At 48.1% G+C, this 21,937-nt stretch overlaps 1 protein-coding gene across 1 annotated transcript in view; it reads left to right on the forward strand.

The window, feature by feature from the left end:
- The window catches only part of Rgma (repulsive guidance molecule BMP co-receptor a), a 43,269-nt gene that overhangs the window by 3,958 nt on the left and 17,374 nt on the right, over positions 1 to 21,937 (forward strand). The window contains exon 2 of the mRNA XM_031386984.1: positions 12,720 to 12,835. Within this exon, the coding sequence (XP_031242844.1) occupies positions 12,720 to 12,835 (116 nt within the window). The remainder of the gene's footprint in view (positions 1 to 12,719; positions 12,836 to 21,937) is intronic.

A 21,937-nucleotide genomic window follows, 5' to 3' on the forward strand; every position in this document is an offset into this window, starting at 1 on the left:
GCCAGTGTGTGAAAATCAGAGGGGAAACACAAGTCCCTGAAAAGAAAAGATTTCAGTAAAACAAGGCCAATTCTTTTAGGTTCTGTGTCCTTCGAGGGTCAAAGCAGAGAGCAAGAAATAGGAGAGAGAAGCTCTAAAATGTGTCGCCTTGTGTTTCCCTGGAGCATTTTAATAGTCACTATGTTTGTTCATCTTCCAGGATGCTCAGATCTCGAATTCCTCGTAGGAGCTGTCCCTGGCTGACAGGAACAATCTGTCCTGTTACCTGATAGTGCTTTCTGCTCTTATCTGTGTGCACAGAGCTGATCTGCTGCAGTTCTCCATGCAAGTTTCTGTACTGTTACATCCCTCTTAGCATGATTGCCTCGCCGAGGATGGATGCAAACATGGTTTGCTTGTCAGTAGGCATGTTGAAGAATCTCTTCCTTGATGGCTTGCGAGGCGCCACAGGCAATCACACCAAGACTGACTGGTGGCTGGCCGCCTTGTAAGCCTTCGTCACTTAACAGGCACCATCAGCCAAACTTGAGGCATTCTGTCAAGGGATGCATTTTCATTGTAGACTTAACATAGGGTACTCAGCACTTCATACTCAGTGTGAACTCTTCCCTCCTGAGCATATCTGTTTATAAGCCATGACATCACACTGTACAGGTTGCTTTCACAAAGTCTAATTCTGTCTGCCAAAGTTTGATAGCCCACTTGGTCTTGCTGGATAACTTTTCCCTGGCAAGCATACCCATTTTAATCCGTTTTTAAAAGCTGGCTTTCAAGCTCCCAGTGTGCATTTTCTGCCCTTGATGGTGTCATCCTGAAAAATAGATTGCTTTTATAAAAACATAACCAGGGGACACTTGAAACCACATGAGAATTTTTTTCTCCTGATCATCAGAAGAACACACAGAAATGCATAGCTCATTGACAAGACCACAAAAATTACAGGGTTTCTTTGCAATAATTAGTACCTTGGAGAGAACAATAACTAATATTTGGACATTTGGGTGGGTAATATGTTCTTATTCTCATTTAACTTAATACCTTTGATGGAAGAGGGTATAGTATAAATAATAGAGTTTTAGTGCAAATGCATCCCTGAGAGCCTGCCTCACCCACGGCTACTCTGAGATTCATGGTGACATCTCCTGCAGGCCCATCCTTGCTAGATGTGGGCAGATCATTTTCATGAGATTCATGCGAGTTTAGCTTACTTTGTTACACATTGGTCATTGCCACAGAAACAGTTTGCTGTTTTGACTTTAGAAATGCTGTCTGTTGTGTTGGAACCGTGTCCCTGAGGCTCATGCGTTGGGTTATCAGCTGATGGGATTTCAGGAAGTACTTGGATCTTGAAGGCTCTGGTTTCATAATGGGTTAATCCATTTGTGGATTCATGATTTGACAACGTTACCAGAGGGAGTGGTAATGGAAATGTTGGGAGACAAGGCCGAACTGGAGGGGGTGGGTGGGTCCCTGGGAGAGTACTTTTGAAGGATGAATCCTTTCTCTTATTCTTTCTCTGCTCCTCTCTGCTTCCTGTCCACCGATGAGTAGCTTCTGCTATCAAGATAAATGAAATGGCCTCACAATAGACCTAGAAACAATGGAGACAAAGATTCCGGTCTGACACCTCTGAAACCACAAAGCAGAGTAAATAAATCTGCTTTGAGATGTTTTCCTAGCCAGAAGGTGTTGACATACATATGCTGTTAATCCCAGCACTTGGAAGGAAGAGGCAGGTGGATCTCTGAGTTTGAAGCCTGGTCTACAAAGTGAATTCAACAACAGCCAGGCCTACACAGGGAAACCCTACTTCAGAAAGCAGGGGCGGTGGGAACCAATGCTTTCCTCTGGTAGGTACCATAACGATGCTAAACTGAATACTCAATGTCCCATCTTAGGATCATATAAAAAGCTAGTGGTGACACACTCCTATAATCCCAGCTCTTAGAGGCTGAAGCAGGAGAAACATGAGTACAAGACCATCCTTGGCTATGTGAAGTTCAAGGCCAGCTTAGGGTTTGACAGTGTTTTCATGTTTCTCTGCTGGGACTATTTTGAGAAAAAGAGCTCCTAGATTGCAGGAACCTGACTTCTTCTTGAATAAGTGTCTGCCATTGTAGTGTCTACTGACTTGGCCCCTGGTTAAGGAACAGATTGCCCCCTCCCACCAGCCTGAGTTAAGAGTATGCAGGAAGAAGTGAAGCTCAAGGCAAACAGGTGCCCTCTATATTCCCTCCCCCCCACACACACACACACACGGCCCGAAGACCCCCCTGGCTTCCAAACTGAGACTGCCCTAGAATGGTCATGGGCTAAAGATATTGCAGAGAAGAATAGATTCTGCATCTGGACCAACTTAACAATTTTCTTGTTATATATTTTTTCATGGTCATCTAGAATATGCTTAAACCCAGGAAAGGGTACTGTGACTACTTGGCAGAAAAAAATTTAAAAACCTCTTGCCATCCAAAAGACAGATGAAGAATTCTATAACTCTTTCAACTTCCGGCGTGACTTAGGAGGGGTAGGGGAGGATGCTAAGGGGAATACTCCTTTTCTAAGAACATTTTTCTATTTGTATTAGTGTCTGTAAACCAGTATTCCTCTAAACAAATTCCCATTTCTAATGCACAATCCATCATGAGGCATATGGGATGTATTTTTGAGCTGACAGGGAAAGATAAACCTTGGGTGAAGATGAGGCGCAGCTGTGGCTTAGTGAGAAACAATGCTGGACTTGGCATCATGAGGCCTGGATTTAGGCTCTTCCCTGACATTTGTATTCCTGGGGACCTTGGGTAAGTCCCTTAACCATCCTGAGTCTCGGATATATTTATAAACAGGGACTGGGTGCGTCTACTTGCATAGTTAAGGTGATTCTGCAGTCATCTACAAAATTATTTCTTGTGATAAGGACTCACTAAGCCCTCAAACCTACCCAGCGTTAAGGTTATCTAGGGGTCCTTACAGGGTGCTGTGGGTTCCTCCATTTTCCACATTTGCAAAGGCCCTAACAGAACCTGGCACATCATAGTAACCCAAGCAATGGTCTTATCCAGGGTCTGAGTGTGAATTCCTTGACTCCTTAGCAACTTCCTGAGGGAGCCGAAGGTACATCCATCCCCCTTTTACAAATCTAGTCTTTCCAGACTGCGTAACCTTAGCCCAGGATGCTGTATTCTCTCTCTCATACAGAAGATGAGGCAATGTTCTCCCTCTTAGGCGAAAATAAGGATCAGAACAGTGATGGGTAGGAAGGCCACGTGAGCATGCTTCCTTCCAGACAGGTCCTTCCCTCCTCACCTCCTGTCAGCGGGGACTCTTCTGTACTTTCTCTGCCTTCACCATTCCAAGCAGTTTTGGATTTGATAAATAACCTGAATGCCTGTTCCTCTTGCTAACTGTCCACAGTATTAGTGCTTGGCACGGAATTGTTCATTAATACAAATAGTGTAGCCATCTGCTGCTGAGGAGAAAGACACAGACTCGCTCACTGTCCATTCCCACAGTTGCCATGTGGTGGGTAAATGGTTTCAAGCCAGTTCTGCTGTCAGGAAGTTACTGGAATAGAGAGAAGTAAAGGCTGTGTGGTCCACTCATTACGGGAATTGTGTATTTCGGGTGTATAGGAATCCAAAAGCTGCTTTTAATTTTCTAAGAATTTATTTATTTTCATTTTATTTGCATAAATGTTTTGCCTTCGTGTATGGATGTGTACCAAGTATGTGCCTTAATCCCCCATAACTGGAGTTATGGATGGTTATGAACCATCTTCACATAAGGGTGCTGGGAACCTAATCCTAATCTTGTGTAAGAGCAGCAAGCTCTCTTAACTGATTAGCCATCTCTCTTTTAATTTATCTCTCTCTCTCTCTCTCTCTCTCTCTCTCTCTCTCTCTCTCTGTGTGTGTGTGTGTGTGTGTGTGTGTATGTGTGTGTGTGTGTGTTTTGGAGGTTAGAGAATGGAGTCAGTTCTCTCTTCCTACCATGCAAGTCCCAAGGATGGAACTCAGGCTGTCTGGCTTGGCAGCAAGCATCTTTACCCACTGAGCCATCTTATTGGCTGCTTCAGATGAGAGGCTGTTATCAAATGGCTTCAGGGTATGGTTTCAGGTATATCATTGTTGGAGAATTTCATGCTGACAGTAAAACATAAGAATGTCACATCTCAAATAACATTTCCTACTTGCTCAGCAGTATTTCCACTCGGGGAATGCAGAAATGTTACGGGTGAAGCTCTAGAACAACAGTCAGATGTTGGGCAAGGACAATTCATTACAGAGACAGCACGAGTTCCATACGCCCCTACAAGGGGGACTGCAGTAATAGAAGACCCATCTGCCATGTCCCAGAGGCAGCCAGGCCGATCAAGTGTAGGAGCTGAAGGGCCCAAGATAGGACAGGCCATGATTGGGCCACACAGCTGAAAGTAGGCAGTCCTCATCCCCCGACAGATTTTCTCACACTTATGGCAGCATCTTCAAAAGATTTGACACTGATAATTAATCCACAATGTCCCTGCTAGTCTACTGGGCTTTGTAGGAATGAGAATTGGCAGTTTTATACACTAAATGTTAGGTGTTTAAGGATCTTTAACAAATCTCTCAAGAGAAGATAAAGTAAGGGAAAAGACTTTGATCATGACAGGCCAGTGGCATGCCAGTGGGGAGATGCAGGGATGGACTGAGACACAAAGATGGAAAGGTGGCCCTAGAAACTGCTAGAAGATCATCAGAAGTCCAGTGCAGCCTTGATTCAGGCTGGGAAAACAAAGCACAGGGAACCCAAAACAGGCCCTTGCTTCTTTTCAGAGCAAGAGAAAGCTTCTACCATGGGCTGGAGCCATAGAGCATAGCTAGGAAGCAGCTGGTACCCATGTCCGAGGCATTCAGGCAGTGGCAATCACACTGGCTGATCCCAGCTTTCTCAGGAAAGGTGACACTAAGGTGGGAATGGAGGCCTAGGAGGAAAATGGGACAACTGTTTAAAGTCACCTGATAGCCCTCATACATGCTATTCTGCATTTCATCTGTCTGTATGTATGCACATTGGTTTTGGCTGGTGAAGTCAACTGTTTTCCGTTCCTGCCATGTTAGAGGGTTCATGGAATGGTTTAAATAGAACACATCCACTGTGGAGGGAACAGTCACAAAGCTGATAGGTTTTTACAATATTATTGTTATATTAAGGAGGATAGATAAATTGATTGATAGATACATAGATGGATGTTTTGATTGTTCTTATACACACATGGAAATAGAAATATATGGATAGCTGCAGATGAACTGTTACTGCATCCAGGAAGAGTCACGTGATACTGAATGTTTTAACATGAACCTATATTATTATTTGATTTTCTATAAATGTATTTGGTACTGGACTGAAGAAAACTAAAAGCTGCCCAAATTTGTTCTTCCATCATGTTCTTTCCTTGGAAACCATCTTTCTCTCTTCCTAGCACAGTGAATACATCTATGCCAATATGGGGGATAGATTTTGTGAGGACCCAAGGAGAACACTCCATGCACACATCCCAGGTTCACTGAGCTGGTCCTTCAGTCCCTGAAGACGCTCTAACTGTTCTAGAAATAGACTACTAGGCATGAAGGCTGACCTATGTATGGGTTTGTTAGTTTGTCCAAGAAACTAAATCTTGACAGAGGCTGTTTTAAATGCTATGAGGCCGATACTGATAGAGAAAAGCATTGTGGGTAACAGCGGCGCATCTGTGGTACAGGAGCTCATGGTTTGCCATCTGTTGTCCTGTTTAAAAGATGCTCCTGACCTCCATCTCCCAGAGCTTCTCAGCTTTGTCTGGTGACCGTAGGAATGAGCTGGAAACTCAGGGCTCCTGAGGACCCTTCTTGGGCACTGTCATCATCTGTTGAGAAGCCAAGTCCTCTACTGAGCTGCCTAGTGTAGACCAGGCCCATCGCTGCTCATCATAGGCTACCTCAAGCCCAGCTCAGAGCCCTCAGTTCTTAGAGTGAGAGGGACCAACAACACATTGACAAAAGAAATGTCTCTTTTGTGAGGGAAAAGTATTGCTAATCTGATGATACATATTTAAAGCCTTTCAGAAGTGGCTGGAGTCTGCAGATGTGTCTTTTCAGGACATATAACAGTGTCCCAGTGGAAGGCTGCCTTAGTTTCTAAAAGAGAACTATTGGAATAGCATGGTTAATCTGTTCTTCCAGGAAGAGTAACATTTAAATGTTGGAGAAAAAAATCTGTATGTTTTAATTACCAAAAAGTTATCTTCATTGTAATGGAAAAACCATCAAAACAAAAATAGCATTTACACACAGAAAGAAAAGAGGTCAGCCAGGAAAGCTAGGAAAGCTAAGTGGGCCAAATGATTTAAGGAGCATGTAGTAAGAGTCTCCAAAATCTATGGATGATGAGGTGTGTTTGTGCACGTGTATGTGGGAGCGTATGTGTGTGTGCGTGTGTGTGTGTGTGTGCATGTGCGTGTGTGCATGTGCGTGTGTGTGCATGTGCGTGTGTGTGCATGTGTGTGTGCATGTGCGTGCGTGTGTGTGTGTGTGTGTGTGTGTGTGTGTGTGTGTGTGTGTGTTTTGCTGGATCAAACCCAGAGGACTGCATACAGCAGGCATTTACTCTACCACTGAACCCTACTCCCAAGCCCTGAAGAAGTTCTTAGTGCCGGAGCAATGACAGCAACTTACAAATGCTTTGGGAGCAAATAAATGGGGAGAGGCTCTCTCCTAACCTGTGACAGCAGTGACCATGGAGAGGAAGTTCCATGGCCTCCTATCCTACGGTCTACTGTAGGAAAGACAAGGAAGGATGGCACTGATGTCCTTGTGACCAGAATGGACAACTGTCCTTGCACTTGACTTTTGTGCACGTACTGTCGCACACCCACAAAGGGAGCCTGTCTATGTCCTGGTCCCCTTTAGTGGTCACTCTGACAGAATGTACACTACATTACTATTGCTAAGCACACTGGCTCCTATAAGAAGCACATGAAACTGGACAATTCAATGGGAGACAGGCAAACAAGCTTAAAGGCAAGGAAGAAGCCTAGCGATGAATACCATTGCCTTCAACATCCTGTCCAATAAAGTTCCACCCGAGAAAGGTCATTTATAAGAGTTCGGTAGCCCCAGAGTAGGGGGAAGGGAATTGTCAGTGATTAGAATTCCTCAGAGGCAAGAAACAAAAATAAGATAAGCCAGTACTTTTCTGGATGGAGAAGTAGGACCAGTGGGGAATCCCCCGGGATTGATTGTGCACCCAGACTTAGCTCAAATTTACATAGATTATCTGAAGAAAGAAAGGTCAGATGGTTCCAGCCTGCAGATGAGATGCAGGTACTGGGGAGATCGCAAATAAGTGCTGATTAACTACTGGCTGAGTTTAAATTAAGGCTGAGAGAGAAAACCGCAAATGAAGCTTTGCAGGCACGTGCCCGAATTAATGCACTTACAATAACATAACCCATGCCCAGGCTGTCTATAGTCACACAGGGGGATCCTGAGGGTCTTTGTAGTTTGTTAGCTAAAGGCCATGCAGAGCCAGATGCTCAGAAACTGCTAACAGTGGATCAGAAATGGTACTGGACACAGGCTGTAATCCAGGCCTGACAGTTTATGTCCTTCCACTGCAGAAAACTATCTCAAGGCTGTAGAAGGCTGAGCCACCTTTAGTCATCCCAGAGAGCATTTTTCACAAGAGGCTGCCCTGCTTTTTTTCCTTTAGGACTTTCATGTGGGAAGATGAAGGCGGAGAGGTGATAGGATCAAAGCCCGGACAAACTCGAAGGTCATGGAGGACTCTAACAGAGACTGCTTCATCAGTTCCCAGATAGCCAGACCTAGAGTAGCCCTTGAGATAGCAAAGAGAAAATGGATGGGTAAAGTTAAAAGGATAGGGGTTCGCACTTGGAGTTACAAAGTGAACCGATCCATTTCCTCAAGACACAGTGTAAGCAAGCTGTGGATGTGTTTGTGTGTTTGCATGCACTCATGTGAGTCTCTGGGATCACACTCAGACTAGGCAAGTAATTGACTGTTTGCAAGGCAAGTGAAGTGCTTTACCAAATGGACTGCCTCCCTGTCCCCTCTCCTACTTTTTCAAAGCAGAACAAGAGCATAGAACACTCCAGAAAATTTATCAGATTCATAAATGAGAGGCGAACAGTAGATTGAGAGCCACTGACACATCCCCATTTATAAGGTTAACAAAAATGCCTGGCACCAATATTGGACCATTCACGTCCTCTCTCTCCAGGGGTCTGTTTATATAAGCGAGAGAAATCTAAACCAAGACTACAGCGAGCTAAATGAAGAATGTCATGGTTTGCCCCAGCTGGAACAAGTAATCGTGTTGCCCAGAAGAACCAAGGGAGACCTGTGGGGGTGGGCCATCACATGATGATCTCTATCAGCCCGGAAAAGCTAACCAGTTCAATTCAACTTCAGTGAAAACAGTATAGCATCTCTGTAAACAGCCCCAGCCCCAATGTGTAGTCATACCCACCTTCCCCTCTGGTCACCTCTGAGCTCAGCCTGTACTGGATCCAGAACACACCTGGCTACTATGCTTGATGGCCTGCCTCAAAGTAGGAAGAACACAATGAGGGGTTCCCCAATAACGGCTATATCAGGAAAGATTTTGGGGGGAGGGAGCAGCATCTCATTAGCTTCTGCCTGTCCTGGGACTCACTTTGTAGACCAGGCTGACCTCAAAGAACTCACAGAGATCTATCTGCCTGCCTCTCCCCACTGAGTGTTGGGATGAAAGGCCTGCACCACTACGCCCAGCTTGGGTGAATGTTTCTGATCGCTCAGCCACAGGGTCCTCCTGTGCACAAGGGTAATCACGGAACCTATCCTAACTGAAAATGGAATCAGCACAGCTGGTATAAGAACAAATCAAGGGTCTGGAGAGATGGCTTACTGGTTAAAGCGTATGTATTTCTCTTCTAGAGGACCCAAGTTCAGTTCCCAGCATAGCCATGTCACATGGCCCATAACTAACTGTTACTCAAGGTCCACGGATTCCAACAGCTCTTGACCTCTGCAAGTACCCACAGTCCAATGCATATAGATACACATTCATACACATGATGAGACATGAAAGGAATTTTGAAAAGAACAAATCAAAATATTAGCCACGATCATTAGAAACAAAGCCTGCAAGACACTTGAAAAATCTTGTCCACCCCTTTGATGAAGACACTCATACATCACCTCTCCCGTCAGTCAGTGCTCTTTGGCCTTTGTTTTCATCGCAATTCAGATACAGTGCTGTGTCGGCTTTCCAGTATGACCATAACATAACAAAAGCAAAGGTTTGCCCTTAGACACAGGAGTGCGTTTGCTGTGCACTAGAGTTGGAAAAGAGAGGGGTTTGGAAGGATGTGATTTAAACTAGGGGTTGAGTAGAGAATGGGAGGAAGGTATGCCCAGTCTTCACGAGGTTCATGGGCAAGAAAGGGAAGTTTGTGAGAAGCCGAAAGCAGGTCACTGTGGAGCACCGTGAGGTAAGGCTGTGGAAGCCAGGAGGGTCTGTGGAACATCACACACTGAGGTCTCGTCCCAGCTCCACGAAGTGCTGTTTCCCTCGGGCTGTCTGTGACTGAGAAAGGGGCAGGGCAAAAAAATGGACTGCATTTGGAAGGCTAGCTGCTGGAAACTCCAGGTGGGGCTCATGGTGACTTGCTGTGAGGTGGCTGTCCCTGCAAGGGGGGAGGAGTGGAAGATCTGACAGGAAGCACAGCACAAAGGGCATGAGACCACTGTTCAAAGAAAACAGTTTGTCTTGACTCACGACTCACGGTTTGGGAGATTCCAGGCTGTGACCAGATGGGCCCATGGCTTTGGGACTCTGGAGGGCATGCTGAATGTTAACGGTGGGAGCATACGGCACCATTGACAGCTTACTTCATGGCTGGGAAGCAAAGAAGGAAAAGAAAAGGGTTAGGGTCTCAGAATTCCCCTCGAAGACATGTCCCAGGGACTTAAGGATCACCAGGCTCCACCTCCTGAAGCCTTCTCTGGGGACAATTGGAGAACATGTTATCTCTATAACACAGCAAGAATTGCCTTGCTTCTTTATCTCCTAAGACAGAACAGAGTCCAACCTGAAGATAGCCATGGAGCAAATGGTTAGCTGTTGAGAGGAAAGACAATTTTCTCTAAGGGTACATCCCCTGATAGACAGCTAGTGAAAGCCCACATACCCAAGGATATTTATATTTGGGCAACACAGCTTGGACTTGAAGGGTTTAAGAAAGATAGACACAAATTTAAATAGGTAAGGAAAGGGGTGGGGGATTAAACATGATCAAAACACATAGGAAACGCCAAAATCAAAGCTAGAAAAATAAAAAAGTTGGGTCTCAGGCTGGAGGGATTTCTCGGTTCTTAAGAACACTTGGTGCTCTTACAGATGACTAGAGTTTGGTTTCCGGCACCCAAATTCCTGTAAATTCCTCACAATTTCCTGTAATTCCAAACTCCTAGGGGATGTGACACTCTCTTCTGGCCTGTGTCATCACCTGCACATGTGCACATAATCACAGATACATACATATGCATACACACACATATATGTATACATACATATACATGAACATAAGTATATGTTGTCATTGAGTCTCCTCTCTAGGCAGCACCCACCCCTAGCATGGATGCTGGAGGTAATCTCAGGGCCTGGTGTCCCTCCCAAACTGTATTCACTTGCCTTCTTAAGTGACAACAATAGACTGGCTTTTTCACATGGAGAAACAGGTGTTGAGATGAAAATTCCTGCTGCTACTGGGCCTAGGGCAGGGCTGGTGGAGGAGCCTGCTCTTCCTGCCTTTGGAAGGCAACAGGGTTCTGACCTGGAGATGCAGTGTCCTGGCTGCTGGGAAAGCTTAAGATCCCTTATTATGCAAAGGCTTAGAACGAGCCCCTGAAAGGTAGCTTCCAGCAAACAATGTTAATTGCTGGACATAAGGAGGGAAAAGGCCACACCAGGTCTCTGGGCAATCTGGCTGTGTGCCTACCTCAGTGTGCCGGGGCTGCTCCTGGAGTAGGCTGCTGTGCTGGGATTCCGCACAATTGTTGGCTTTGGCTGGCCAGGCTTGAAAGGAAAACGTTTGAGATCTGGATTTGAGACGGTGAACTCTCACTAGACAAACCTACACTGCACTCGGATGCTCCAGTTCAAGGGAACAGTAAGTAGGCAGACTAGTCTGAGACCTAAATATTTGACAGGAATACCGAGGTGGGACAACAGCTGCTACCAAGAGCTTTTCGACCAAAGGAAACTGCAGCCTCTGGCTGCACAGGTGGCTGAGTCTCTACTTACTCACCTGCTTCGGGAAAGCCGGATTCTGAAGTTATGCTGCCTTGCTGCCTGTCTGAGCCACCACGTGACTTCAGGGCAGCGGCCCCTCCCCCGACTCCCCACCCCCAACCTCCTTCTCCCTAGTCGCCTCTCCCACAGCAGAGGACTAAATGCAGACGTAGCCCTGCAGCTTGTGTGGCCTGCAAGTGAAGACTGTGATAGCTCTTAAGAGAAATTGGATCAAAACCCAGAATTTTTCCCCCCAAAGAGCCAGATGGGCAGGCTTGGGGGCTGGGGAGGGATCCGTTTGACTGAAAACACTTGCGCTGGCATATTTGTATCACCCAGAAAATGTTTCTCAGAGGAACTTGCCAGCCCCTCAAATAACCAAAAAGGCAGAAGAGCTGTGGGGCCTAGAAAACCTTGGGGAGGAGACATTTTTCTCCTGGAAAAATAAGAGACGGAAAAGGGGAGATCACTACCCTGAAGCCTTTCCAAGATGAGCCTTGGGGATGTAGCTTCTGCCTGAACACCAGCGGGCTCGACCCTGAGCGCTCTCCAAGGACCACCGTCTATCTCCCTAGGTTGATAACTATGTCCCTGGAGGCAGCTTTAGGCTCGCCTGATGGGCAGATCTCAGTTTGTGAGCGATTTCAGTTGCTAAAGGGCAGACTTCTTGCGAAGCAACAGGGTGCTTAGAGATGGTGCTGGAGGGGATCCTAGCATAGTCCAATTGGGTAGCCCAGGACCAAGGCGGGCATGATCCCTGAGGCGCAGCTGTGTCAGTGGGTCGTTCGCCCCAGAGTCTGACAACTCCGGAGAAGGCTTTTCAGTCTTCTGCACCAGCGAGACATCTGAAGTGGGGAAATGAGCCAAGGGTGGGAGCTTTGGGGCGGTAGTCTGGTGGCAAAGGGAGGCTGGAGTTTGTCTGCAAGCTCTTTCTACTTGAACTGGATGTTGATGGGGGGAGGATTAAAGGAGCTCTCTGAGATCCTCCTGTCCAGAGTGCCTTAGCCACCTGGGTGAGTGGGGAGTGGCGGTTAGATCGGAGCTGAGGACCAGCCCGGCACTCGCGGGCCCCTGGTTTCCCCAGGTCCCTTGGCCACCGGCCCGGCCTCCTGGGCCGCCCCTCCTCACTCCCTCCCGCCCGCCTGGATGAAACCTGAGCTCGGCAGGGCGGGGCGCGCGGCGGCGGGGCGCGGGGCCGCTGGGACATTGGCGGGGAACCGAATGATGGATGGCGAGGGCGGGGCCGGGCGGCGGTGGGATGGGGTGGGGGGGTTGGACACGGGACGCCAGTGGCGGAGGTAGACCGGGCCTCCCGGCTCGCTGCTCCCGCCGGCGGAGCGAGGCTGCCTCTTCTCTGCAGCGTGATTGATTTTTTTCTCCCTCCTTTTCTTCTAAACTTCTTCCAGGGAGAGGCTAGTGGTAACAGGCCGAGCTGGATGGATGGGTATGGGGAGAGGGGCAGGACGTTCAGCCCTGGGATTGTGGCCGACCCTCGCCTTCCTTCTCTGCAGCTTCCCCGCAGGTAAGGCACAGCTCCTTGGTCGGGGGGACAGCCGACCGGTCCCACTCCCGGGCCTCCCTGCGCCAGTCAGGGCCCCAATTCACCAGCCTCCTGGGGACCCAGATTCCTGTTTCTACGAGTCTTTGTCCCGAGCCCCGTGGAGGGAGAGATGGGTGTCAATGGAAACCTGGGGGTGAGGGAACCCCTGTCCGAGTCCCGAAGGGCAGGAGCGGGTGGGGAGGTCTGCAGAGCCTGAGACGCCTCTCAGTCCCCCTCTCTTCCTAAGAGAAATCGCGTTCCCTGAACGCCTCTTGGGTGCTCCAAAGGAGGCTCGGACTCACCACCAGGAGCACTTTCTCCAGCTCCTGGCCCACCAGTTTGCAAAACCTGTTGGTAGCCCAGGGGTGGAGCTGGGGGCACTGGGGAGGTCCCAGACGAGTCCTCGACCGCCCCGTCCCGCCCCCACGCTAGCCCACGCGGGAAAGCCCACGGACACAGGCTCAGACGTGCTAATTCCTGTTTGATAACATTCTGCGTCGCCCCCCTGTTTGTTTTTATTGTGCCAGAAAACGAGAGAATTTCAGAATTAAAGCTGAAAAAGCCCATCTGTTTCCAATGAATCCCCCATAGTTTTTCACAATGTTTTTGGCAGATCGCTGCTTTCAAATTCCTCCGAGCCCGGACCTCTTGTTTTTGTTGGGGGAAGGGAGACCAACTCCACAGAGAAGCGTTTGTTCCTTCCCAAACGCTCCGGTTTCTTTACTTTTTTTCCCCTTTGGGGGGAGGGGGTAATGAACGAAGCTTAAATCCCCGGTTTGTTTTCTTTATAATGTTTTGTAAAACTTTTACTTCGTTTTTATTTCATGTTGCTTAGAGTCAGAGAAGGCCAGTTAAAACGCTTTTCATCCCTTTTTCTCTTTTTTTAAATACAAATAAACAGTGTCACGACCAAATGGTCCTCCGTGTAAGGCGGGATCGCCTGGCCGGTTCCATTGTGTTGTGGGGTTCAGAAATGTCTTTGAGCAAATATCTCCAGCCTGGCTTACAGCACGGCCAGATGTGGTTGTGCTGCCTCTGCGCAGCTGAGATTTGCAAGAAAGAACTTGAGTTAGAAAGGGATTGAGTTGTTTTGATTTCTTCTTCAGCCAACTGGGTTTCAAGGAACTGACAGAACAGGGCAGTCAGTCCAGGTTAGGCCTGATTGCAAGTTGGCATTCCCAGAGAGCACACAACAGAGACAACATGCATTATTGGGGTAAGGGTCAGTTTACCCTCTTGTCTCAACGGGGCTGCAGTGTCCCCAGTGCCTTCCTAACCAACCAGCTCCCTCAGCAGCTGCCAGATCCAGGAGCATCCTACTAGACTTTCAAAACCATTTTTCTAAAGCTTTCTTCTGAAGAGATAGATCCCTGCTCAGGACCAGAAAGGGGGAGGGGTGTCAGTATCTTCCAGGAGCCCTCATACATACCCAGTAGGCCCTGGAAATATCAAAAACCCCACAGAGTTCCAGCAGGAGGGATGACCCCCCCTCGTGTTTTTGAGACCCAAGTTTCTTCATCTAAATCAGTGGGGTTCTCAACCTTCCTAATGCCATGACCCTGAAATACGGTTCCTCATATTGTGGTGATCCCCCAACTATAAAATGATTTTCGTTACTACTTCATAACCCTAATTTTGCTAGTGTTATGAATTGGGATGTAATTATCTGTGTTTCTAGATGGCCTTAGGCCACCTCTGTGGAAGAATCGCTGGACCCCAGAGGGGTCAAGACCCACAGGTTGAGAACCATTTATCTAAATGTTCTATTTAAAAGACTGATCTTACTCCTTCCTAGGAGTTAAAATAATAAAGTATAAAGCATCGGAAAGTAAAAAGAATTTCAAAGAAGAAGCAGCTTGCCCTTGTGTTCATCTTGGTTTGGTCCGGATAAAGATCCAGCCCATTGGAAGTTTTATCAGATAGGTTGATAAATGGCTTTTGTCCTTTGGCTGCATTGGGGGATGTGATCTCAGCTCTGAGCTGAAATTGAGAAGGGGGGCTCCCAGGGCTCTTAAAACAACACCTCCTGCTCTTAAAGCTGTAGTGCTTATTAATCTCTGAGGCTAGAAGGAGCCTGCAGGAGTTGGTGGGTTTCGGGGTGAGGAAGGCATGATATTTCCTGTTCATTTTTTTGTCTTAAAAACTTTGCTGCATAGTCTGAGGCACACTGATGGGTTATATAATTCACAACTCAAATTCCGCCACTTTCATGTCCAAGAAACCCATTTCTTTTTGGCTTCAAGGCTGGTAACTAAATCCTAGCAGATGCAGCTGATAGCTGAGTTGTATCTTGCCAACTGGCTAAGGTTTCTCCTTCTCGAAGGCCTTTGACAGTTGCATCTAGTCAAAACTGCCCACCTTTGTGAAAACTGAGATGCGGGTCACCAACGACTAAATATACCGAGGCCTTCAGGAATGTGGGTGCTCAGGAAACCTGGATCAAAAAGACAGTTTCCGACGTGGGGAAGAACTAGCTGTGTAATTTCTACAGCAGAGATGGACTGTCATGCTCTGACATGTTGGTCCAGCAAACAGGATGCCCCAGAATAAAGGTCAGAAAGCCTGTGGGTTTAGTAGACAGTGAGTGGACATTCGGGACAAAAAGAAACCCATGGCCTCGCCCCCCAAAAACAGGTGGAAACTGGCCTAGCAGCCCTGTGAAAGCCTAGGTTTGTTCAGAGCTCGCCTACTTGAATGGCTGCCAGCAGTAAGCAGGGGTGCAAATTAAATTGGACATAGTTATGTGAAGAAAGATGCCTTCACTTTGCCAGACTGAGAGTGTTTGTGTGTTTTGAGTGTTTACGTGTACTTACTCAACATCAATGGCTGACTTCCCGAGTCCCTGCCTCAGTCCAGCCTTCCGATGGAGGCCTTCAACCTGTTGAAGAAAGAAAGGCTGGGGGAGTGAATACTGTTCTAGGATAGAGGATGGGGCAGTCCCTGCATCTACTCAAGGTTGGGGGTGAGGGAGGCTGGGCAGGAGGAGAGGCCGGAAAAAACTTCTTGAAAGAGTTCTCCACAAATAGCATCCTCTTCAGCACACAGTAAATAGATACATTTTAAGCTGTGAGACTATTGTGACTTATTCAAACAGACTTGGAAGAGAAACCCATCCCAGGCGCGGGGGAGGAGGGTCTGATGCATGCTTCATTTGATGAGCTAGTTCTAAGGGAGCTTCAATACAGAGCCATCCTTTCTTGTTTCTTTGTTTCTTTCCCTAATATTTTTTTTAATCTTTTACTTTATTTACTTTTATTTATGCGTATGTGGGTATATCTGCCTGTTTGCATGCGTGCCACATATATGCAGAGAGGCCAGAAGAGAACATGAAAGCCACAAGAACAGGCATTATTACTTGGGTTTGTGAACTGTCCTGTGTGGGTGCTGGGAACTGAGTTGTGGTCCTCTGCAAGAGCAGCAAATTCTCTTAACTGCTCAGCCAGCTCTTCAGCCCCTTCCTTATGCTTTTGAACTATACCTGTTGTAGAAGTGTTAAGTTTTCAAGTGGGAAAACTGAGGCTTAGTTTCTCTCAAGTATCTAAATATATCTGCATGGCCATAGAGATGAGAGTGTTTCTATCAGACCTGCTATTTAAGAAAGTGTAACTTGTAAGCCTGCTTCTTAGATACAGGTCTTTGTTGGACTTTAGGTCCCAAAAGGAAAGTTTCTGTTGCTATCACAAAATACTGTAGATTTAGCCAGGCAGTGGTGGCGCATGCCTTTAACTCCAGCACTTGGGAGGCAGAGGCAGGTGGATTTCTGAGTTCGAGGCCACTCTGGTCTACAGAGTGAGTTTCAAGACAGCCAGGGCTATACAGAGAAACCCTGTCTCGAAAAACCAAAAAACAAACAAACAAGCAAACGAAAAACCTGTAGATTTTGAAGGTTACAAACATCAGGAATTTGTTGATTATAGCTGTAGAGGCTACAAAATCAGAGACCAAGGAACCAGCCGCTGTAGAATCTTGTGAGAGGGCCCTTCTAGTCCATATGTCTTGTGCCTTGTTAATAGGTTCCTCCAAGGCAGAAGGGATGGAAAGCTAGCTCTCTGGACTCTGTTCCATGAGGGTTCTACTCCCATGATATAAACACTTCCAAAAGTCCTGGATCCTGTTCATAATACCATTGCTTTGAGGATTAGATTTTAGCCTGTGATTTGGGGGAGAGGGAGTCTGCAGAAGAGGAGAGAAAAGGATGTTCAGCTACAAGAGGCAGGTAGTTGACTAGCAGTCAGGGAATAGCAGGCAGAGAGTACAGACACCAGCTCCTAGAGTTCCCATGGCCCCTTAGGCTCCGAGGGTGAACTGGAGAGAAAGGGGAAGTTCTTTGATTTTCTGCAAGATTGGGAGAATTGCTAGTAGTCACCCTGCTGCCCAAAAGAGGGGTTGTCTGGAAAGTGGAAGGGTAAGCAAAGTAACACAATGTCACAAATAAGGCTTGAGATGGGAGAGAGGAGACTCTGGGGTCCTGCAGAAGCAAATGAGTAAGGTTGAGGACCTGTGTATGTGTTGGGAGGGACTGCAATTCCCTGCTAAAGATCCTGCCTTTCCCAGACGATGCAAGGCCTGTTTTCCAGCTTCTGTACCAGCCTAGTACTATTTTGCCACTGGGTTGAGATGCACCCTGAAGGCCTTGTGTTCCTTGAGTGACCCACTCACCAGTTTCCCCAAGAATTTCCAAGTTTGAAAACTGAAAGCCAGGACTCCCCAACATGTCTCCTGGGTCCCAGGCACACCAAGATGTGGGCTTCCTAGTTGCATCCCTACCCCACCTGAATCTGGGACCCCTTTGCCCAGGAACATGAAGTCTGCATGTAGTCCTGTCACCTAGAGCTGAGAGTCCTCTGCCTTTGCTTGCCCTTTTCTGTTGCCACACTGGAACCACCACCGGAGGCTGCCTTGGTATCCTAGCCAATCCCATGCCTGATGAACATCACTCAGAATCTCCAGGTCCTTGTTTGCAGCACTCAGGAGGGGCGGCTCTGATTTCTAGCCCAAACCTCATTCCCGAAGGATCCAGCACATCCCAACCCCCTCCTCTTCATATTCTATTCCCTTTCCCCATGGGATGCTCTGTGCCTTGTCTTGAGGCACCCAGTTCTGAGTTGAACACTCACATCCCCCTCCCCCTGCCTACTTGATCAAATTCCAAATTGAGTGCCTGCAGTCCATGCAGACTTTTGGTTCCCAAGGCTCATGGGTCTTGGCTTCTGTCTTCTCAGTCTCTAATTCTGTATATTAAGGGTAGGAGCCTATTCTCTGCCCTTCTCTTCTCTCCTCCCCAACACTCCCAAGCATGTCCATCATAGTCCTGGAAGCTACAAAGCCATTAGGGATTTGGGGTGGAGGAGGTATCTTGTTTGTCAATTTATTTTGATTCTGGCTTTTGTTCAAAGGACAAAGACCACAGGACTCCCCCCCCCCGAAACACCCCATATCTCCCCTAAATATTGTTTCTGATTATAAAAGCAGTAGACATTTTTAAAAGCCAAAGATCAAAAAAGATTTTTTTTAAAAAGCACTCAAAAAGTCTGTCCTCTCACCAACAACTCCTAGTTAGCATTTAGCAGCGACCTTCCAAACATAATTAGCCTTCACACTCACCGAGATATGGCTGCCTGGAAGAGGAGAATAATTTTAAGAGTTCTTCAGTGGACCTCATGGCCACAGAGTACCAAGAGCGTCCAGTCGCTGTTTAATTAAACTGAGTCCTCTGGAACCATTGTTCCCGATGAGGAGGCAGAACTGGAGGACGAGAATTTACACAGCGTTACACACAGCCAGTTACCAAGCAGTGCCCCATGGCAGATGCCAGACTCCTGCCCTTTCCAGATTTTGGATAAACACGGTTGTTAAATTTGCTGTGTAGCCTCTTCAAGCCCTGCTGTTGAGCGGGTGAGCCTTAAGATGCTGGGGGGACGGGGGTGGGGGCACTGGGGCAACAAAGAACTGTGAGACTATGTCACCGGGGCAGTCGAATGAAGAGTGGCCTCCCAGTTCCCACAGTGCATTGCAGTGCCTTCTCAGTCTCCAAAGGCCTTTCCTGTCGTTTATCATCCTCTAACTCTGTGTTCCAAAGAGGAGGATGACACTGTCATGGGTCAGGGAGACACACTGGCAAGAGTTCGCTGACGACTCCTGCCCTGATTCACTTATGCTAGGACACCTAGACACTTACTACAGAGCTGACTCTGAAGCCCATTCCACTGAGAAAGGAGTTCAGGGTTGTGCCCCCCACCTGCGGACCAGCCTGGTGTGTGCCCTTCCGGCACCTACAGATGGCAGGGAGGGAAACAAGTGCCTCAATGATGGGTTTTGTTTCTTTTTTTTCTTTTCTTCTCCTCAGAGGTATTTTGACCTGCTTTGACCTGCAGCTGAGCAGAAAAGCCTCAGTTGCTGGAGGCAAAGTCTGACTGTAAAGCTGTCACCTCAGGTGTGAGCCCCGAGTCAGTAACTGGGGGTCATGCTTCTAACCAGAAACACCACATCCCTCAACCTGCAGCTTCATTGTCCTGGGAAATCCTTTATTACCTCCCTTACCGCTGACCCTCTCTATCCCAGGGCTGTTTTAGTTCCCCCCAAAGCAGGATGTTCCTGGGGTGAGGGCCCTGTCCCCTTGCTTGACCCCTATGGGCCCCTGTTACCCGGCCATGCTCTCTGCCTTCCGTTGACAGGCTGCCTATGGCCTCGCACTAGAGGGCGGAGTCACGGCTTTCCACGCCCACCCCACTTGCCCAGGAGCTGTTTCCACAGGACTCCTGTGGGAGCTGGGAAGGGTGGCCTGTTTGGAAAGCTGAGGTGTGCCCTTCTCCTTGGCAGTCATTAAGGGTACTTGCAACAACTTGGAATGTGTGGAGGCTGAGGCAGGGCAGCCTTGACTGGGTGTGACGGAGGAGGCAGTACTGTCCTTCCCCGGCTCTAGGAGTGGCACTCAGCCACTTCTGCCCACGCTAGGTAGGTAGTGAGTTCACCCTCCAGGGCTCAGCTCCCCAGCATTTCTACCATCTCTTCCTGGGTCACCTGAGGTTTTCCCAAAAGCTCCCTTTTGCTCCCAGTCTTGTCCTGCTGACCAGACTCTGAAGAAAGCACCCACAATTCCCAGTAGAGCTAATGGGTGGGAGACACATTGTTATAAAGTGGCAATTTTGAGGCCCTTAGGCTGCCTGGCCCTGGAATGTCACACGGGCTAGTGATCCCTTCTGGCTGCAATGATAGGTTAAGTGAGGTAGGCTTCGCAGCACCTGGCAAAAAATCCAGTCTGCTGGGTGTGTCCCTCTCAGTATCTGGGGCCAAACACCTGGGTGTACGCCAGGATGATTGAGTGAAATTCCTGCAGGAGCAACGCCAACAGGCAGCCTCGGGCATCTGTTCTCGTCCCATAACACCCCCACTCCATCCCCACGTACACCAAGATGCATTTCTGGGGTACTGGAATCCGCAGGAGTCCCAGGCATGGGGCTCATGCTCAGTGGGAGCAGTTGGCTCCCTACTTAGTATCCTTTCCCACCTCCTTCGGGGTGGTGACGTTTCCAGAGTCCTATCTAGGGCCAGCTTCCCACACTAAGTAGGGAATGAGGAAAGGAACACGAAGACTTCAGACTTCAGGGTTGGCCTCTCCCCGAGGCAGGCAGACTTGGAGAAGAGTTAGGGTTAGGGTGTCCTAATTGGAGCTGTTGCCTCTTGAGTAACACTACTCACGAAAATAGAGCACCGGTGCTGGTGCTGCCGCTGGCGCTCGCTTTCAGAGCTCTTCATCGGCTGAGATCATCAGGCAGGCGCTTCATTCCTAGGCTTGCCAGGGAAGTGAACTCTGCTCCCCCTCCCTCGGGTGGTTCCCATTGAGGGAGCTAAGCTTGGGAACCCTAAGCTTAGTAGGTTCCAAAAGATGGAGGCACAACAGCAGGACACAGCTTACTTACACCTCGGAAGCCAAAGTGACAAAGGAACTGATGGAGCCTGCTGAGCTTACAGAACCTCAGTGCCACTCACATGCATAGAAGTTACAGGCCGGAGGAGAGCCAAAGGGCCCTGGTGGGAAGAAGGCCAGCAGTGGGGACTCTAGGGACACCTTCCCTTTTTCATCTAGTGCCCCCTGGTGGCAGAATCTATCAGAATGCCAGCCAATTAGCGGGCGTGGGGGCCGAGGGTGTGAAAGGATTCCTGTTCCACCAGCAAAGGGCAGTGATTTGAAGTTGGGCAATATCTGCCTCTTGACACTCTTCCCTGATACCGACGTGCCTCCCTCCATCCAGACTCGGAGGAAACATTCCAGAATTTGTTAAGGCCAGCCCCACCTAAGTACAGAGTGTGTTCCGAGAACAGCATTCATCACAGTTCCCTGCATACATCAGGATCCAGAGCTCCAAGCCAGTAAATCAGTTCAGACAGTCAACTGTGCAAGCAGAGTTGAAAACATCTTGACTGTGGAGCTTGTGTTCTAAGCGATCCTTACCTCTTTAAGAGAAGGCGTGACCGTCTCCCTCCCTGTCGTACCCTGCCCCTCCCCTAGGCCTCTGAAACCTGATCTAATCCCTTTGCACGCGGGTAATTTATTGGTCTATTGGGCTTTTCTTGGTGGCAAATTACGTTGTCTTTATTCCCGGGCTCTGGCCCCCGGAGTGCCTCAAGGAATTCCTAAGACTCCTTTCTCATGGTTGATCCTTCACACCCCCTCTGGGCCCCGGCAAAATAAGTTTTATTGGTATGCTTTGTCATGCAAACAGGGTGGTAATAAGCAGGCTATTATTCCGAAAGATTGGGCTTGATTAACCGCTCAAAGGAGGACTTGAGAACAAACGGAGCTGTTGCTGTACTAGTGTGAAGATATTTTTTATCGTGTGGGTCCATTTAGTATTCTGAGATCTTGCTTTTGCCTTTCTGCCTCCCAGAAGGGTTGCCATCCACCCAAAAATAATGACATCTGAGCCTGAGCTGTGTGGCTGAATCTAGTCGGGAGGCACTGTGGACCTCTCTGTCTCTAAAATGGGAGTGGCTAGCTATTAGCACATACATGCTCCCTGAACCCTGGGTGCACGGGAGACAGAGTTGGACACAGGTGTTGGGGCGGCGGGGAGGGGGGCAGTG

This window comes from Mastomys coucha, unplaced genomic scaffold (genome assembly GCF_008632895.1).
Source record: "Mastomys coucha isolate ucsf_1 unplaced genomic scaffold, UCSF_Mcou_1 pScaffold21, whole genome shotgun sequence".
Lineage (NCBI taxonomy): Eukaryota > Metazoa > Chordata > Mammalia > Rodentia > Muridae > Mastomys > Mastomys coucha.